Source organism: Mustela putorius, unplaced genomic scaffold (assembly GCF_011764305.1).
Source record: "Mustela putorius furo isolate JIRA1106 unplaced genomic scaffold, ASM1176430v1.1 tig00537350_pilon_pilon_pilon, whole genome shotgun sequence".
Lineage (NCBI taxonomy): Eukaryota > Metazoa > Chordata > Mammalia > Carnivora > Mustelidae > Mustela > Mustela putorius.
The window spans coordinates 13170403-13191613 of record NW_025422471.1 but is presented as its reverse complement, the minus strand read 5'-3'; the positions used below and the strand labels follow the sequence as shown (position 1 = coordinate 13191613).

The window sequence follows — 21211 nt, the reverse complement described above, 5'->3', positions numbered from 1 at the left end:
AAGAGTCAGGCCAAGCCGGATGGACGAGTACGGCGCCTGCCAAGGGCTAAAAAGCTCTTGGCCCAGCGGGCGGGGCCTAGCTAGGGAGTGGGCGGGGCTTACTGGTTGTGATCGGAACAGGGCTCTGAGGCCGCGTGGAGGGCGGAGCGCGCTTCTCCAGAGGTGGAACGGGTATCCCAGCGCCCGCGCCTTCTGTCTGCACCCCTTCCTTGCCGGCCGGTACTTCGGCTGCACAGTTTTACCCAAGCCTCAAGACTTAGTGAGCAGGTAACAGAGGGAGTGATTGAGGGGTTGGGAGGAGATGGAGAGGGTAGAGAGAAGTTAAATGGGCACATGGAGAAGGTGGGGGGAGTCAGGGTGGCGATTCACTAAAGCGCTTCTGGATTGAGGGGCGTGGAGAGATCTCTCTACCTTTCCTTCTCCTAATCCCTTCAAAATCTTTGAAAACCGTCCTTTCCAGATTTTGCCTAGTCTCCAATTCCTGGGACTGTTTGCAGTGAGTTAGAAGGGGATTAATGATGGTAGATTTTCAAATCTGATGACTGTGTGATTGGCTCAGGCACGAGTCCTTGCCGCAGACTTGCTGCTTAAGGACCGACTATTCTGTATGTTTTCCTAACTCTTGGCACTCTCCCCTGTATCGCGGGGAGAGAATTTGTTAATAATGTTTTCCTGGTCTTCTGAAAAATGAAATTCTGTATTCCTTCCCCTACCCTCCGTTTTTTTTTTTTTTTTTTTTTTTTTTTTTTTTTTTTAGTTCGTCCACTCTTGGAAGAGAGCAAAGAAACTTGATAGAAAGGCTCAAGTAAAGGTGGAAGCAGTCGCACCTCGTGAGAATGGAAAACGTGGATAGTGCCTGGGTGTGGCCCAGCCCTCCACAGAAATTACCCCTACTCTTAACCCCAGGTCCCTGTCCCCACCTAACACTTCCCAGCAATTGAAACATGAAGTTAGGCTTCAAAAATTCCCTTGAGAACTTGGCCAACCTCCTTACTCAGCCAGGAAAAATTATAAAGATACCCATGAGATAGCATTATAAAAAATAATTACGAAAACCCTTTTTGTGGCAGCTACTAATAAGCCTTCATAGGAGAAATGTACTGTCTTCCCCTACACTGCTAAAGCCTTTGGTGAGGATGCAGCTTTTCTCAATATTTTCCTAATCTAGTTAGAATCTATCCAGTCACTCTGTTCAGGGCTATCCATACATGCAAGGTCTTGAGCTAGATGATATGTGAGAATAGAACTGGAGGGGGGGGGGGAGTTGTGATCTGCGTTTTCAAGAATTTGAGGGAAGATAATAACTATGCACAAATATTTGTATGTAAAGCAGTAGAGGATATATACCACAGAGGGAGTAAAAACTAGGTGCTATAAGGATACAAATGGAAATGATTGTTTAAGAGTGGTATTTGAGCAGGACTTAAAAGACCAGTTTGTTAGGATGCCCTCCGCTGGGAAGTACAGAGCTTTCTGTAGTTGGGTATTTTTCCTCTAGGCAGAGGGGAACCACTGTAGGAGAAATGGAGGGATATCTTCACTAGGCAGTAAGTTCAGCAATAATTCACCCAGTGTTTATTGGACTTTTGCTAGGCTCTGATTAGTGATAGAGCATGAAAATGTGAATAAGTCTTCAAGGAGGCTTTCATGATTACAGATCCTTCTGCTTGCATCACACATTTCCCTGAATGTCTGTCCTTTCTTAGTTCTTAACTAAGAACTTAGTTCTTAACTAATGGCCTTTCCGTTTCCTGTGCTAGGCTGTGAGCTCTAGGAGAGCAGAAGCTTTGTTTTTGTTCACTGCTGTATGCCCAGTATGGAGAATATGGCCTGACACAGAGGGTGCTTAATGAATACTTGATGAATGGGTAATTGAAGAGCTTACTGGAAAGACAGACAAGAACTGACAATTACACCATGATTTTTTTTAAAAGAGTAATAAAAGCAGGTCTCTCCCTTCTCTCTCCTCCTACGGAGAGACCTACCTCCATGTTGGGTGGAGAAAAAGTATATTTGCACAGCATCTTAAATGATGTTGGGGCTTGCTTAGGTAGATGTAGAAGGAATGCATTCCAGGCAGAAAGAATGCTACAAGCAAGAGTTGGTATAGCAGAGTTGAGAGTGGCTAGAGTATGGCATGCAGGGCGCAAGAGGCAGAAAGTTAGACTCAAAGCTTTGTTAGTTAAGGAGAGTGACACATTGAGGTTTATGTTCTAGAAAGATGACTAGAAAGTTGATTGAAAAGGGGTGTCTGGCCATGGGAATTTACTTGTTCTGTGTTAGAGATCCAGGTGAGAAATTGTAAAGGTCTGAACAAAAGCGGAGGTAAAGGAAGGTCAGCATGTAAGACCTTCCTAACGTTCATCTATTGATGAGGGGATTGAGGGAGATGGGGAGGTCAGTATGACTATGGGATTCTGATTGGGACAATTTAGGTGTCACTCTCATCAGGAAAGGTACTGTAACCTGGCTTTCAAGTCCTCCCACAGCTTTCATGCCTGCTTACATCTGTTTGTACATTTATTCACCTTGCCAATATGTGCAAGGGACAGTGTGAGATGTGGAAGACAATGCATTTAGGCCAGAACATAACTCATAAAATGTTCGTAATATGAGGAATTTTAGAGATTAGCTCAGGCTCTGCTGCAAGGTTGTCTTTATAATTGATTAGAATGGGCTTTGCATTTCAACTCTTGGATGCTTGAACTACACCCATCAAACTATCTCAGAACAGTTCTGAATTGGAATTTTCAGGAGTCATTCCAAAATGGAAGATGATGCTTCTGATTTAAACATTTTTTTTAAAGATTTTATTTATTTATTTGACACAAAGAGAGAGATCACAAGTAGGTAGAGAGACAGACAGAGAGAGAGGGGAAGCAGACTCCCTGCTTCCAGTGAGCCCAGTGCTGGACTCAATCCCAGAACCCTGAGATCATGACCTGAGCCAAAGGCAGAGGCATAACCCACTGAGCCACCCAGGTGCCCTGATTTTACACTTTTAAATTCAGTCAATTTCGCCATTAAAAATCACTTCTTTGTAAAGATTAAAGATATCTGTGGGATTTAAAAAATCTTCAGCTAACCTAGAAGTGTGTTTCAGATAGTATAATGTAGATGAATGGACAATGGATAGATACCTGAGGCTTTAACCCAGTTCTGTCTTCCTTAGGTATTAACTGCGTGTCTTTAGGCAGTCAGCTAGCCTCTCAGGGCTTCACTTTCCTCTTTTACAAAATGCAAAATTTAATCTGAATCAGTGGTTCTTAATTTGGGCTACACATTGTAATCTCTGGGAAGGCTTTAAAAAGTCCTAAGACCTAAATCCCATCTCCAGAAATTGTGATTTTGTTGTGATGGGGGGGGAAGCCTGAGGTATGTTTTGTTTCGTTTTGTTTTTAAATTCTGATGATTCCAGGTCCTCAACCCACCTCTCTTTACTCCTCACTCCTTACCAACAACATGGCTCTCTTGTTCCTTGGACACTCCCAGCATGTAACTTCTTCCTCTGCACTTGATCTCCTTCTCTAACTATCTCTGCTTTGGCCCTCCCTCCTGTGGCTCACAGACCTTCTCCAGCTTGCTGCTCAGATTTATCCTCCAGAGAAATCCCTTCCTTCTGTGAAAAGCCACTACCATACTCCTTTGTTGTTCTCTATCCCCTTACCATGAGTTCTTTTTCTTCAGCGCTGTATTGATAATTTTCTAGGGCTGCTCTCACATTTTACCACAAATTGGGTGGCTTACAACAACAGAAACTTATTCCCTTGCAGTTCTGGAGGCCCAAAGTCTGAAATCAGGTTATAAACAGGGTTCATTCTTTCTGACAACGTTGAGGAAAAATTTGCTCCCTGCCTCTCCTAGCTTGTAGAACATCCTGGCACTGTCTGGTGTTCCTGGCTTGTAACTGCAGCACCCTACTAGCCGCCTTTGTCTTCATATGGTGTTTTCCCGCTATGCATGTCTTTCTGCCCAGATTTCCCTCTTAGAAGGACACCTATCATTGGAAGAGGACTCACCCTGATTTGCTGTGACCTCATCTTAATGTGATTACATCTGCAAAGACTTCACTTCCAAATAAGGAAGGTCCCATTCACAGGTAGTGGGGGTTAGGAGTTCCAGCATATTTTGGGGGAGGGAGGGACACACAATTCAGCCCACAACAAGAATACACATATTATGTTACACGCTTACTTGTTTACATGTTTGTGTTCTTTCAGCTGCTGAAATACAAGCTCTTAGGACAAGGACACAATTTTATTCAAAGCTTTCTGGGTCCTGCCACAGTGCCTGGAATGCTCAATGCTGGTTGAATGAGTGACTCAGTGAAATTGGTCTGTAGGAAGTACAGGAAGATTTGGATAATGAGGAAATGGGGAAAGTTGGTTAAAAAAAAGGGGGGGGGACGCCTGGGTGGCTCAGTTGGTTAAGCAGCTGCCTTCGGCTCAGGTCATGATCCCAGCGTCCTGGGATCGAGTCCCACATCGGGCTCCTTGCTCCATGGGGAGCCTGCTTCTCCTTCTGACTTTGCCTTCCACTCTGTCTGCCTGTGCTCGTTCTCGCTCTCTCTCATAAATAAATAAAATCTTTAAAAAAAAAAGGGGGGGGCGCCTGGGTGGCTCAGTGGGTTAAAGCCTCTGCTTTCAGCTCAGGTCATGATCCCAGGATCCTGGGATCGAGCCCCGCATCGGGCTCTCTGCTCAGCAGGAAGCCTGCTTCCTCTTCTTTCTGCCTGCCTCTCTGCCTACTGTGATCTCTGTCTGTCAAATAAATTAAAAAAAAAAAAAAAAAGCCCTTTAGTCAAGAAGTTTGGGAGGGTGAAAAAAGGACAAGGTAGTGGTCAACTCAGAGGATTCCAAAGATTGAGACTTAGGCCTCATTTGTGAGCCATTTTTCCTATGAGACAGTTACTGGAGTCCAAGAAATACGTCTCAGCTCTGCAAGAGAAGAAAATGAATGTGTCAGTTTCTCTAGGTATGGGACGAAAGACTCCTAATAGCCAAACTAAAAAGAGATGAATCTCTAGGCCAGAATACCATGTAATCATTAAGGGTGGCTCAAGAGCTAGGACTGATTTTTCTGTCAAGGGCAGTGTATTCACTACTGATAACAGTTTATATACCCAAAAGTGTTTAATAAATATGGAAGTGTAGAGGCAGCAGGGTTTGATATTTCTCAAGGGGTATTTCATCAAGCAGTGGTAGCTGGTAACTAACTCTTTTTTTAGGGTGAATTTTCCCAACTGATTCTTAGAGCCCACCTCCAAAGATTCTGGTGTAAGTTTGAATACTTGAGGATCACTTGAGATTCTGTTTATTTAACAAGTTCCCCAGGTAATTCTTATGATCAGGTGTTTTGGGAAATGTTACCCAGAATTCTTCTTAATCTTTATTTCATAGCAAATCCCAGATTGGAAGTAAGCCCTTGGTCTCAGCCATGCCTCCTGGGCTCCCACACTTCATTTCTTAGAGTAAAGGTGTGTCTTTCTGCTCAGCAGTTTTCATACTTGGGAAACCTGCTTTGTGTGGGCTCAGCGTATGCTTGGGTGACTCAGCAAATGAAACACAGCCATTTGGATATTCTCCCCTTCTTTGAACAGATGGAATGAGCCTGATTATTAAAATAAGCACCTTTCCCGTATAACTTGTGCTTCATTGTAACTAAATAGTGAATGAGGGAAATTGATTCCTGATAGAATTCCAATAGTAGATATGGAAAGAATAGAATTACAGTACATAATGGAATGATGAATTTAGACTATAATCATCAATGACTACTAAAATTAGGTAGAAACTGATGGGGAAGTTTGTACTAGGTGAAACAGACTGATAGTACCTGAACCGACTCACCAGAGAACATCACAGAGAGAGAGTTAGTTCATGTGCATCCTGATATGATGCAGTTGGAAGAACAGAGCATCTCTTTTAAGTCTTCTTTCAAAAAATTTAACTCAAATTTGAGTAAACGTCTAGCTCACCTATTTAGAAAATACAGGGGCTAGAGGAATGTATTAAGCCACATCTCATGGATTCAATTCCTCAGATTCAGAAATGGGAAAATGTATAGCATTGCTACTTTCAAAGTGTGGACTGCATACCAGCGGCCCTGGTATCCCCAGAGAGCTTGTTAGAAATGCAGGTTCTCGGCCAAATGAAAGACTCCGCATTTTAACAAGATCCTAGGTCATTCTCTTGTGCCTTAAATTTGGAGAAGCATTGTCCAGGAAATGACCTCATGTTTTCAACAAATAATGGGAAGGGAGAAAGAGAGAGGGACTGTTGAGTGGTAGGGATATATTACTGCTTTGTTGGGCTTGCAGGATTGAATGATGTATCAGTGGGAAAAGAGATTTAGAGGATGTGTGTTATAATCATCACTACAGTCAAATGCAGACTTGTAATGAAAGAGCCTTGGTTTAGGGACCCCTGTTAATATGCTGCCAGCTCACTTCTCACTCTATAGTATAACCATGTTTCAGACAATTCAGAAATTCAATGCAAAACATGAGTACGTGACATCTCTGCCATCCCCAAAGTTGAAAAGAGTATACGTTTTTTGTTTTGTTTTGTTTTATTTTAATTTATTTATTTTTTTCAGGATAACAGTATTCATTGTTTTTGTACCACACCCAGTGCTCCATGTAATCCGTGCCCTCTCTAATACCCACCATCTGGTTCCCCCAACCTCCCACCCCCCACCCCTTCAAAACCCTCAGATTGTTTTTCAGAGTCCTCTGAAAAGAGTACAGTAATTGTGCCTTTAATTTAATTTTTTTTTTTTTTGCTCGGACACACTTCAGAATCTTAATGAGCCTGTTCCCATTTCTAAAAGGACATTAGATTAAATCTCAAGGATTTTTACCAATACTCAAATTCTAGGATAAATAAATCATTTAAAAATCTCAATGTATATGACTAACGATAGTGTATGTGACTAAGGATAGTCTTCACGTTGAATGTAAAAGCAAGTCTGTCTGTCTTCATCAGCTAGACCTTTCTTGTCCACGCTTTTCACAAAGGTCTGAGATCTTGATGCCAAATCACAGAGGGGTGGAGAGAACTACATCAGCTGGTTGTACAGTGGTCCAAGCAATGTCTCAAAGGAGCCCCAGGGTCAGCTGTTCACATGGGGCCGAGGTGAGGTAATTGAGGCCATCCTCATATCACCTGCCAGGCATGACTAGGTGTGAGGGGTCCAGAAATTAGTCTTTCCTGTTTCTTTCTTTACAAGTTTTACTTTCCAGAAGCATTTTAAATTGGCTGTGCTACTTAACGGGCAGAGTTTTATATTTTGCTTTAAAATGTTGGTTTCCTTTTTTACATGATGTCTTTCAGAATTTACCCACTTCTCTGGTATAACGAATTCTGATGGCTGGGAATAAAGGACGTGGACGTGCAGCTTATACCTTTAATATTGAGGCCGTTGGGTTTAGCAGAGGTGAAAAGTTACCTGATGTAGTATTGAAACCACCTCCTCTATTTCCCGTAAGTACATTAAAAGCGGATTTCTCATGGTTCTTTCATGTTTTAAAGAACATTAAAATTCCATATAGGACTGAATAGAGGATACCATTATAAAATCTTAAATGTAAGAAAGCCAAAAAGAGTGTGCTTTGCTGCTGCTGTTCTTCCCTGAACCTCTTTCTGATTTTTAACATGGCTTTCTTAAAACACAGAAAAAACTGTACTCACCTTTCCTTAAATATACTCAGCCCTGTGTGAATGAAGAAAGAATTTTTTTTAATTCCTGCATCTTCTATTGCTGTTTCTGATGTATTCCAACATCAAAATAATATTTTTGAATGTCAGGTTAGATTTTACAATGGTCCCCAATGGTCCTCACTCTACCAGACTTTCACTTAATGATTTTCTTATCTTATCTTATCGTATATCTATAGAATTTGGTTTTATTCCCTAGAATACCATTCAGTCTACTATTCCCTAATCCACTTTTTTTTTTTGCTTATTTCTCTATTTTTTGAAAGTTAATTTGAATTTTGTTGCTGTTTCTCAACATCTAAGTGTTCCTACTACATTTAGTGTTGCTTTTAAATTTAATGAGTATGCTGTAAACTTAATTGGCATAATATTTAATGCTTTCACTTTGCATTTAGTTTAAAACCTAAGCTAACATTTCCAGGTATGTATGTGTTACAGTATTAAAAAAATGAAAAATCATAAATAACCATATACCTCTCAATCCAGAAATCTTTCCCCTATATCAAAAGGGAAAAGTCACTTGTCAAAAGAATTATGTAAGTAGAGTACCCTGAACAAATGTATCTAGGGATCTACATGTCTTACACAGGCAGTCTCTACTTTTTGTTCTTGGTATTTTCCCTTTTTGATATTTAGTAAAACAGTAAATATCCCATGTGGAGGCATAATGCCACTTTATACATTGATTTTTTTTTTTTTTAAGATTTTATTTATTTGACACAAGTAAGAGATCACAAGTAGGCCGAGAGGCAGACGGGGGTGGGAGGGTAGGAAGCAGGCTCCCTGCTGAGCAGAGAGCCGGATGCGGATGCGGGGCTCCATCCCAGGACCCTGGGATCATGACCTGAGCTGAAAGCAGAGGCTTTAACCCACTGAGCCACCGAGGCACCCGTACATTGATTTCTTTTAAAACAAGCTCTTCTGCATGTATGAGGATACTTCTAAACACCAGGAATATTAGGACATGTTGTTTTATACTTGGAATAAAATTAAAATTCCTTACTGCTGGCAAACTGGCTCTGTTTGATATGGCCTTGCTGGTGTCTCTCTAACTTTTCTCATCACCAACCTTCTTTCTCCCTAGCCGTCATGGCCTCCTTGTTCTCTCAGACATTATCCTGGTTTTCCTGACTAGAGCCATCTGTTGTTCTCAAGTCTTTCCATGATGGCATCCTAATTTTTTCCAGAGCTCTGCCCAAACGTGACTTCCTGAGAGGTCATGTGTGCTTACCGTGTTTAGACCAACAACCTCCAGCCTGCATGTACTCTGTCCATCACTCTTTCCTCTACCCAGCTTGTTTTCATGCCACTAATCTCTATCTGAAATTGTGTATTTCCTCATTGTTTACTTACATCTTGTGTTTTTCTCCCCTAGAATGTAAAATCCATAAGGGCAGGAAGTTTGATTAGTTCATCATGGTGTCTCTTGTTGTCTGTGTCTGGCTTATTATATAGTAAGCCCTCAATAAATAGTTGTAGAATGAATGAATAAATTCAGAGTGAAATTTTGAAAATGTATCCTATACTTAGCTCTGATAATGTCTTTTTATTTTTTTAAGAAATGTCTTTACTGTATACCCGGAGGCCCCACAATTTAATAAACATGTATTTTATGAATATACATACATATATCCATATATGTGCATGTGTGTAATTCTTTAAAATTGAAGGCATAGAGAGGCACCTGGGTGGCTGTCATTTAGGCATCTGACTCTTGATTTTAGCCCAGGTTATGATCTCAGGGTCTTGGGATCAAATGCTAAGTCAAGCTCTGCTCTGAATATGGAACCTGCTTGGGATTCTCTCTCCTTCTTCCTCTGTACCTCCCCACCCCAACATATCCACATGCGTGTGTTCTCTTTTTGTCTAAAAAAAAAAAAAAATTGAAAATGTAAATTCAAATTCCTGCTTTGTCATTTACATGTCATATGAGCTTAGAGATTGTTCACTTCTCAATTTATTTACTGTCAAAGGGAAAATATTGATGATACTTAATTGGGATCATGGATGTTGTATATTGAGGACGTCCTGGTCAGAGTAACCACTTGCTAAATAACAGCTGCTACTTTTATTCTTTTTTTTTTTTTAAGCTACTGCTTCCACTAATACCACCACTACTAATTGAGGTTAATAGGAAACTAAAGCAGTTGCTGTCATTTGGGTGCCTTGACTTCTAAACTATGTAATCATGGTCAACAGACTATGTAATAAAATATCTGTTGGTGTGGTCAGAGGAAAATTAAGCATCTTTCTTTCCTACCTCTAAAATAAGAGCAAGGTAGGAAATGGGCTAAAAGGTTAAAAAGATGACAAAAGTTCAACATCTTTTGAGCTGATTATAAAACTTAAAATCTGTAAGATGTAGTTTTTCAATAAAACTGACATTTTCCAGATTATAGACAAAAAGGATATTTAAAAACTTAATTTATTAAAAAAAATTGTCTCTTAAAAAGGATACAGATTATAAACCAGTGCCACTGAAAGCAGGAGAGGGTGAAGATTATATGCTGGCCTTGAAACAGGAGTTGAGAGAAACTATGAAAAGAATGCCTTATTACATAGAAACACCTGAAGAAAAACAAGGTGGGTAGTAGAATCTTTGATTATGTGGCTGAATGGATAGAGATGAAATAATGTTTCTATATAAGATACAAAGGTCAATTAATGCATTTAATGGTTGATGGATTTAGTTCAATCAGAAATTATCCACTACCTGGAAAAGCATACTTAATGTTGATTTAAGAAAATATGTATTTTAAACTTTTTGATATTTTATTTTTAAAATTACCTTTCAAGAGAAATTTTATGCATTTGGTGAAAATTTTGAGAAACAAAAATATTAAAAAATAAAAGTTACCTATAATGCATATGTCTAGGGATCTATTAATATTGTATTGTATATTCTGGATTTTTTTTCTTTTATATGGGTATTCTTTTTATAAAATTGGATTCATGGTCTTTGTATCTTCCTTTTCTACACAATAGCAAGTTATTAGCCTTTTCACATATCCTTAGTATTCTTTTTTCTTTTTTAAAGATTTTATGTATTTATTTGACAGACAGAGATCATAAGTAGGCAGAGAGGCAGGTAGAGAGAGAGAGAGGAGGAAGCAGGCTCCCTGCTGAGCAGAGAGCCCAATGCGGGGCTCCATCCCAGGACCCTGAAATTATGACCCAAGCCAAAGGCAGAGGCTTTAACCCACTGAGCCACCCAGGCGCCCCTATCCTTAGTATTCTTGGAAATTTTAATGACTTTGTGGTATTTCATTGTGTGTATATAACATTATTTATTGTGAGTAGTTGCCTGCTATTAGATTTAAAGTGGGTTTTTTGCTCATATATGTATATAATGCAATGATTATTATCCTTTATATCATTCTCTGATTATTTAATATTTTGGTTAAAACTTTTAAAAGCCTTGACTATATTTTGGCTTATTATTTCTATATCAGACATAATAGGAAGCATCAAGCATGTACTCATTGGTTATACCAAGGACAAAGGGGAGAAATTACAGCTGGAGAAGGCTTGACAGTCTCAGACAGGGAGTGGGAAGTGGTTTTAGAGGAAGAGAACTCATTCCTGAGTAGTTATTTAGCACAGTAGATCTATATTGATTTTCAGTTTCTGCCCTTGAATGATGAAATTAGAGAGATCGATATCATCCTTGAATTCCCAAAACAACATCATTAAAGAATGAGAAATTCATACAGTATCATCTCATTCCATTAGTATTAAAAATGCATTCCATTTTAACTCTGCATAAAAGACTTAAGAACTAAGTCAAAAAGAAAGTCTTATATAGTAATATTATATGTGCTTATAATTATAAGAAGCATTTTAGACAAGTTCATTTAATTTTTCGAACATAATGGCCTAAAATTGATATAATGGTTTCATAAGACATTTTTATCTCTAAAATACTGAATTTTTTTGGCTTTTATGATTATATTGCATGCTTTTATCTATTTGATTAAAAAATGAAATTAAAGCTCTCATTTTAAAGATTTTAAAAAGTAAGATTAAATGAACTAATAAACATTTATTCTTAGAAAAAATAATAGTGTATAACTTTAATCTTTTTAAAATTAGTGTTTCTCTAGACCATGGAACAGATTAACCTAACTAAATATGATAATTATTAAAGCACAAGTCTAACTTACAAGTATGCCATTTTATTAAAGCCTACCCGTGAGTCTTTTAAACAGGGACATTAGGAACATTATTTTGTTGCTGGTTTCTGGGAGTGGTTGCCTTGTACCTGGATTAAGAGGCTCTTTATCTTTGATAATTGCACAAAGTATTTAAAAATACAAGGAATCTTTGTTTCTCTTTCTTTCTGGATAAAATGCTTGCATAGAATTCTTAGAATTGATACAAGTACATTCTCCTTCAAAATCTTCATGTTTATTTTTCTTTTCTGTTGTAATGTGTTTTTAGAAAACTATAGTTGAAAATGAAGTTTATAAGAAAAAGTATACACATACATATGCATGTATAAAGGTTAATATAATACCTATTGTAAATATATATGCTTATTTATGTGTGTGTGTATACATATTTACAATGTTTATATACTGTGCACACCACAAAGGAGAACGAATTGGCCAGACTGAACAGAAGGATGCAACTGTCAGAGGGAGCTGTATTCTGGGTGGTGGTGTACCACTGTACCTTTGCCAGCCTTATCCTATCACTCACCACCTACATGCTTTAGGAAAGAGAGACTTAGGGACTCATGTGAATAAATAAGGGTAAGAGGTTTCAAGGCTTCCTGGTAATTAAGTGACTAGTGGCTCAGGGTATTGAGTTTACAAAGAACCAAGGGCATAGAATAAAAATGTTTCTTGTTGTGATAGCTTCATAATTTGTTTATAATGTTCTTGGGTAGAATTATAGAAGTGATTGGTATTTTTTTTACATGAAATTTATTATCTTTGTAATAAAAGAAAAACACTGATGAATATTATTACTTTAATGGATTACAGCTGCAAGGGTATATGGAGAGTGTCTGATCCGATGGTTCCCAGATAAATCTCCTGAACCACTCAAGGCCAATGAGGTAGCAACAGGAGTGATAGTTGTAATGGTTCTATAAGCCACTTTTAAAGAATTTCAAAAGCTTAATAGAAATTATACATTTACCTGGGGCACCTGGATGGCTCAGTCATTAAGCATCTGCCTTCGGCTCAGGTGATGATCCCACGGTCCTGGGATTGAGCCCAACAACAGGCTAAACCTCTCCTGCTCCCCTGACTTGTGTTCCCTCTCTCGCTGTCTCTGTCAAATAAGTAAACTCTTTAAAAAATAAAATAAAATAAAATATGTAATTCAGTGGCTTTTAGTGTAGTTACAGAATTATGCAACCAACACTACTCTCTGATTTTTGGAACTTTTTCGTCATCCTGAAAGAAACCCTATCCCTGTTAGAATCACCCCTCATTCTCTTGCAATCACTAATCTGTTTTGTCTGTAGTGATTTGTCTGTTCTGGACATTTCATATAAATGACTCAGTCAGTGGAGCATGCAGCTATTGATCTCGGCGTTGTAAGTTCAAGCCCAACATTGGGTGTAGTGATTACTTAAAAATAAAATCTTTACAAAAAAGGAATCATAAAATGTGTCCTTTTGTGCTTGGCTTCTTTAACTTAGTGTAATGTTTTCAGAATTCACTGATGGTACAACATGCTTCATTCCTTTTTGTGGCTAAATAATATTCCATCGTTTTATGTGCCACATTTTGTTTATCCATTGGCCAGTTGGTGGACATTTGGGTCAGTTCCACTTTGGAGCTATCACGATTATTGCTGCTTTGAACATTTATGTACATGTTTTTGAGTGGACATGAAGTATTTCTGTTGGGTATTTATCTAGAATCATATGTTAACTCTATATTTAACATTTTGAGGACCTGCCAAACTGTTTTCCAAAGTGCTTGCACCATTTTTATTACCAACAATATATGAGGGTTCTAGTTTCTCCATACCCTTGCCTTTTGGTTATAGGCATTCTACTGGGTATAAAGTGGTGTCTCATTGTGGTTTTGATTTGAGTCTCCAAAATAACTATGACATTGAACATCTTATGTGCTTTTTTCCATGCATATCTTCTTAGGAGAAATGTCTGTTCAAATCCTTTACTTCTTTTTAACGGGATCTCAGTAGTTGGTTTTCAATATTGCTTATCTACAGTTTACTACTAAAGGTTAAATTTTTCCAAAATATGCAATCTGTTGTAGAGAAAATTTTAAAAATGCAAATCTGTCATCTGTGCTGACTTCTCTTTAAAAATAAAAAGCTTGAGAGCAAGATTGAAATCAAGGGGCACCTGGGTAGCTCAGTGGGTTAAAGCTTCTGTCTTCAGCTCAGGTCATGATCCCAGGGTCCTTGGATCGAGCCCTGCCATCAGGCTCTTTGCTTAGCAAGGAGCATGCTTCCCCTCGCCTCTCTCTGCCTACTTGTGATCCCTCTCTCTCTGTCAGATAAATAAATAAAATCTTAAAAAAAAAAATACTGAAGTCAAAACAATTAAAACCTAGAAGAGCTTGGTTTCTTGGTCTCCCTGATCTACTATTTATTTTAGTTGTTTTTGTTTAACACTGTGCTGTTAGTATTATGTGGAATCATGTTCTTTTTTTTTTTTTTTTTTTTTTAAAGATTTTATTTTATTTATTTGTCAGAGAGCAAGCGAGCGAGAGCGAGCACAGGCAGACAGAGTGGAAGGCAGAGTCAGAGGGAGAAGCAGGCTCCCTGCGGAGCAGGGAACCTGATGTGGGACTCGATCCCAGGACGCTGGGATCATGACCCGAGCCGAAGGCAGCTGCTTAACCAACTGAGCCACCCAGGCGTCCCTGGAATCATGTTCTTAACATGGAAGAGAAATCAGTACATATTTGGGCCTTGCTTTTTACATTTGCATCATTTGTATTAACTTCCCTATTTCATGGCTATACTCCTAAACCACTTTCTGTGATGAACCTTGGTTTCAGGCTATGGCTTGGTGGTGTTGCTTGCCAACTTAAGTTGCTAGGAAAGAGTTTGGGCCCTCATTGAGGGAGTTTCTTCTGGCAAAGTGGACAAAGCAGAAGTAAGAGCCAGTCCCATTTGGGGCAACTGCAGAAGGTCCCTGCAAAATTGTCAGTACTTGGCATGGAAGACTTGAAGCTTGCTCATTCATACCCCCTCATGTCCAAACTTAGCTACTCCTACCCTTTTCCCCATTCTCCTCCTCACTGGATTGTGAAGAGTAGCTCATTGAGAAGCCTAACTGTGTATTAATGTGTATATCAAGCCCTGGAGGTGAGCATACAGCCCTCCATCTCCACGTAAGTAGTTAATAAATCCCAGTTAAACAAGATTTTAAGAGTGGGAGCTGGAGGCTAATGTCACAAGAAGACTTTCTTGCCTGTATATGTAAGTAGCTTCCTGACCTGGCTTTGGGCTTTTGTGAATATTCTCAGAGGTAAGTCAGGTTGTCTGATTCTGAACACTGTGTTAGAGTTTAGGTCTCTGCTCACCCCCAGCCATTCGTACCCATTTGCTTCTTGCAGTGGGCCCCTCAAACTTGTAATATTTATTGAACTTTTCAATAGGTGTTCAGGAACACATTATGTACAAATATAGGAAATTCCCTATGTGTGAAATAAAAGTTGTTTTTTGGGGTTTGTTTTGTTTTCAAATTATTTATTTATTTATTTATTTATTTAACAGAGAGAGAGAGAGAGAGAGAGAACAAGCACAAGCAGGGGGAACGGCAGAGGGAGAGGGAGAAGCAGGATCCCCACTGAACAGGGAACATGGTTTAGGGCTCTTATCCCAGGACCCTGGGATCATGATCTGAACCAAAGGCAGACACTTAACCAACTGAGCCACCCAGGGACCCTGAAATAAAAGATGTATCTGCTGTTTTTAGTTATGGCTTACGAGTGGCTGAAGTTCAGGCTTATTCTTGACTTCTCTAATGAACACTTTCTTCTCTTTTTTCTAGATATTGAAAGATATAGTAAAAGATACATGAAGGTGTACAAAGAGGAATGGATACCAGGTAATTATAAAAGTGAGAGTATTAAAGTAATGTTTAAAGTTTATTTCCCTACCCCATATTTTTTTAGGGAAATTTTTCTATTTTCACCATAGGAATTAATGCTAAAGGAAAATAGCCTGGTTCCTTTCCTGTAATTAATTAGTAATGTATATCCTTTGAAAACTAGGATATTTCCTTATAACAAGGAAGAGTTGAAGTGATTTTGAAGTTCTTATTTATTTATTTATTTATTTGACACAGAGAGAAGTCATACGTAGACAGAGAGGCAGGCAGAGATAGAGAAGGGAAGCAGGCTCCTCGCTGAGCAGAGAGCCTGATATGAGCCTCAGTGCCAGGACCCTGAGATCATGACCTGAGCCGAAGGCAGAGGCTTAACCCACTGAGCCACCCAGGTGCCCGATTTTAAAGTTCTTAAGATACTTTTTTATAAAATAGGACTTGCCAAACCCATTTGGGCTTTCCGTTTCCATTTGCTACAATTACAGTTTTAATCTACAGTACCAGTAATACTTCTGTGTTTGTGAGTGATTTTACAGCTTTTGAGGAGAAAACAAGACTAGTTAAAGGACATTTTTAAGTCATGCTCGTGGATCTTCCTTTCTTTCAAGCACACAGAGACTATTTTTATTTGTTAAGATACCTTTTCAATAGAACCATAGCTAAGAGAGTGTTTTTCAGTGTTCACAAATTTTCCTTAAGCACAGGCAAGATGGAAGAAGCTAGAGAGATTTCATCCAGCTCATTCATTTTGCAGATAAAGAAACATTGCCATAGAAATGGAGTGATTTATCAGGGTGACTTGTTAAGTACGACTAGAACCCAGGTCTTCTCATTTTTAACTTACTTCCCTTTGACTTCTGTTCTTGGTGTTTTGTGGAAACTGTCTTTATGTAAGAGCATAAATGGCATTTACCAGCATTATTGCTTGCATGGGTTATAGTGATCTTTCCAGGTTAGATCATTGATAAGGTTGGATTCCCCTTGAACACTCTCCTATCTCCTGTCTCAGATCTTTCACATCTGCCACATCATAAATATTCATTTCCCGAATGATTCTCTTTACATACCTTTTCATGATCATCTGTGACTCACTTATAAAAGCAGAAATAGATTCAAAGCCAAATTTAGTAGTTCAGGTAAAATAGCTTGAGATACAAATGCTTTCTGCAAACTACACTGAGCTTTTCTTGACAGGCAGTATTTTTTTAAATCTATTTTCATGTTGTTTCATTTTTCTAATTAGTTCTGTGCTTCAAAACGTAAAGAAACTGGGACGCTTGGGTGGCCCAGTTAGTTGAGCATCTGAATCTTGGTTTGGGGATATAGTCCCACATAGGGCTCCATACTCAGTGAGGAATCCCTCCTGCTCATGTGTCCTCTTTCTCTCTAAAATGAATAAATCATTCTTTTTTAAAAATTGGAATAAAGTGACTAATTAGAGGAATTGTATAGCTAATTCAAGGCAAAAAATTTTGTTAAAGATTACTTATTTATTTGAGAGAAAGAGTGCAGCGGATGAGGCAGAGGGAGAGAGAGAGAGAGAAAATCTCAAGCAGACTCCCCACAGGCTCAATCTCACCCACAACCCTGAGATCATGACCTGAGCTGAAATCAAGAACCTGAGGCTCAAGTGCCTGAGCCCCCCAGGTACCCCCAGGCAAAATTATTTCTTAAAGAGAATTACCATTTTTTCGCTATTTATATTTTTAATTATAAAGTTTTTGGATAATTTTTAGAATTGTTTATTTAATTTTGCACATGTTGGGATTGTGGTCACATATTTTAACTTTTGAAAAAACAATTCCTTATTTTGCAAGATATACATGTCACTATAGAAAACTTACAAAATACAGCAGAGTCAAATAATAAATAATATGTAAGAAAAGCAGCTGTAATCTTAACACCCACAGAGAATTATTGTCATATTTTTTTTTTTTAAAGATTTTATTTATTTATTTGACAGAGAGAAATCACAAGTAGTCGGAGAGGCAGGCAGAGAGAGAGAGAGGAGGAAGCAGGCTCCCTGCTGAGCAGAGAGCCCGATGCGGGGCTCGATCCCAGGACCCCGAGATCATGACCTGAGCCGAAGGCAGCGGCCTAATCCACTGAGCCACCCAGGCGCCCCTTATTGTCATATTTTGTTCAGAACCTAGAGGTTTCCCTGCACAAATATTAAATATATAAAAATATATGTTAAGTTTATTTTTTAATGGGATTCTATACATACTAATTTAGAAACTTTTTATCAAACAGTATTTTATGAGTAACTTCATAAAAATTTTCTTACATTATTTTTCTTGTTATGAAAATTTCTGTATTTAAGATTGATTAGATAAATACTATGTAGCTATTGAAGGAATGTCATATAAATTTTATGGCACTATTACAAAGTTGGGTTTTTTTTAAAGTTTGTTTATTTATTTAATGATCTCTGCATTCCATGTGGGACCGAACTCACGACCCTAAGATCAGAGTCACATGCTGTACTGACTGAGCCAGCCAGATGCCCCAAAGTTGTTTTTATTTTTTAAAGATTTTATTTATTTATTTGATGCAGTTTGAGAGAGAGAGAGGGAGCACAAGCAGGGGAACTGCAGGCCAAGGGAGAGGGAGAACCAGAAACTCTACTGAGCTAGAAGCCCGATGCAGGACTTGATCCAGGACGCTGACTGAGATCATGACCCAAGAGGAAGGCAGATGCTTAACCGACTAAGCCACCCAGGCGCCCCACCTCCCAATTTTTTAAATAAAATTTTCTTCTTCATAGGAGAAAATATGTTACTATTATATTTTGATTCCCAAGCTAAATCTGTACAGTCAGATATTGGGAAATTTTATTTTCATTGCAGAAGCAACAGTAATGTCATTTATTCTTTTTAAAGATTTATTTTTTTATTTGAGAGGGGGCTGGATAGAGAGAGAGGGAGAGAGAATCTTAGGCCCTGATCCAGGATTCAATCTCACAACCCTCAGATCATGACTTGAGCTGAAACCAAGAGTTCGGTGCTTAACCTACTGAGCCACCCAGATGATCCCATCATATCCTTTGTTTTTTGTTGTTGTGTTGTTGGTTTTTAAAAAAATATTTCATTTATTTATTTGAGAGAGAAAGAGAGAGAACATGAGCAAGGGGAGGAGCAGAGAGAGAGGCACAAGCAGACTACCCGCTGAGCATTGAGCCCAGCTCGGGGCTCAATTCCAGAACCCTGACATCACAACCTGAGTTGAAGTCAGATGATTCACTGAATGAGCCACCCAGGTGCTCCTGTCATGTCCTTTTTTTTTTTTTTTAAAGATTTTGTTTATTTGACAGAGATCACCAGTAGGCAGAGAAGCAGGCAGAGAGAGGGGGGGGAAGCAGGCTCCCCGCTGAGCAGAGAGCCTGATGTGGAGCTTGATCCCAGGATCTTGGGATCATGACCGAGCTGAAGGCAGAGGCTTTAACCCACTGAGCCACCCAGGTGCCCCCTCGCATGTCCTTTAAAATAGTCATGTTGAGTGAGTGCCGCTAATCCCTAAGGGGAATTTCAGTTTTTGTATTTTTTTCTTTTGTACATGCAGATTGGAGAAGACTCCCAAGAGAAATGATGCCAAGGAAGAAGTGTAAAAAAGGTACATTGACTAATGTAATAATCCAGGTTAAAAAAAGTTATTGCTCAAATTCTATTTATTGAATTATCAATCTGAAGTTACACTCAGTGTTCTGAATGCTTTTCCTTAAAATATATTTAGCATTTGGTTATTTTGTTAAAAGTTTTTGTTGTCGATTTTCATTTCGTTTTGGTTTGTTTAGTTGTTTTTCCTTTCTTTAATTATGGAATTTTGATGTGCCAAGAAAGACTTTTCAAGTATATAAACAATTTTTTAAATTAAATTAAATTTTTTTTTGAGTGTTCCAAAATTCATTGTTTATGTACCACACCCAGTGCTCCATGCAATAGGTGCCCTTCATAATACCCACCACCGGGCTCACCCAACCCCCCAACCCCCTCTCCTCCAAAACCCTCATTTTGTTTCTCAGAGTCCACAGTCTCTCACAGTCTCCCCCTCTGATTTCCCCCAATTCATTTCTCCTCTCCTTCTCCCAATGTCCTCCATGTTATTCCTTATGCTCCACAAGTAAGTGAAACCATGTGATAATTGACTCTCTCCACTTGACTTAGTCCACTCAGCATAATCTCTTCCAGTCCCATCCATGTTGATACAAAAGTTGGGTATTCATCCTTTCTGATGGAGGCATAATACTCCATTTTATATATGGACCATATCTTCCTTATCCATTCGTTCGTTGAAGGTCATCTTGGTTCTTTACACAGTTGCGCGACTGTGGCCATTGCTGCTATGATCATTGGGGTACAGATGGCCCTTTTCACTAATACCCCTTAGTGCAATTGCAGGGTCATAGGAAGCTCTATTTTTAATTTCTTATGGAATCTCCACACTGATTTCCAAAGTGACTACACCAACTTGCATTCCCACCAACAGTGTAAGAGGGTTCTCCTTTCTCCACATCCTCTCCAACACACATTGTTTACTGTGTTGTTAATTTTGGCCATTCTAACTGGTGTCAGGTGGTATCTCAATGTGGTTTTGATTTGAATCTCCCTGATGGCTAATGATGATGAACATTTTTTCATGTGTCTGTTAGCCACTTGTATGTCTTCCTTGGAGAAGTGTCTGTTCATGTCTTCTGCCCATTTTTTGACATGGTTATCTATTTGTGTGAGTTGTTTGAGGAGTTCTTTATAGATATTGGATATCAGCATTCTATGAGTTGCCTCTTCATTTTGTTGACTGTTTGCTTTGCTATGCAGAATCTTTTGGTCTTGATGAAGTCCCAAAATTTCCTTTTCGCTTTTGTTTCCTTTGCCTTTGGAGACATATATTGCAATTTAGCATATTTGAAACTTTTTTAATGGTTATACAACCTATATTTTAAGGTTTTTTTTCAATTAACTAACATAATTTATTATTCATTTTGAGGTACAGGTCTGTAATTCACTAGTCTTAACATAATGTTCAGTGCTCATTATATCATGTGCCCTCCTTAATGACCATCATCCAATTACCCCATCCCCCCACTAAATCCAGCAACCCTTGGTTTGTTTCCTATGATTAAGAGTCTCTTACAGTTTGTCTCCCTCTCTGGTTTCATCTTGTTTTATTTTTTCCTCTCTTCCCCTATGGTCCTCTGTTTTGTTTCTTAAATTCCACATATGAGTGAAATCAAATGATAATTGTCTTTCTCTGATTGACTTATTTTGCTTATTGTAATGCCCACATCATTACAAATGGCAAGATTTCCTTTTTTGATGGTTGAGTAATATTCCTCTGTGTGTGTGTGTGTGTGTGTGTGTGTGTGTATACATATATACCAAATCTTCTTTATCCATTCAACTGTCGATGGGCATATCTGGTTTTTCCATAGTTTGGCCATTGTGGACATTGC

General features: G+C 38.7%; 1 protein-coding gene across 2 annotated transcripts in view; it reads left to right on the top strand.

The window, feature by feature from the left end:
* The first annotated feature begins 14 nt into the window (after window positions 1-14).
* POLR3G (RNA polymerase III subunit G) overlaps window positions 15-21211 on the top strand; it is a 44131-nt gene continuing 22934 nt past the window's right edge. For both annotated transcript variants that reach the window (XM_045074537.1, XM_045074536.1), the window contains exons 1-5: window positions 15-267; window positions 7335-7484; window positions 10172-10301; window positions 15706-15762; window positions 19324-19374. In XM_045074537.1, coding sequence (XP_044930472.1) covers window positions 7368-7484; window positions 10172-10301; window positions 15706-15762; window positions 19324-19374 — 355 coding nt within the window. In that variant the 5' untranslated portion in view covers window positions 15-267; window positions 7335-7367. The remainder of the gene's footprint in view (window positions 268-7334; window positions 7485-10171; window positions 10302-15705; window positions 15763-19323; window positions 19375-21211) is intronic.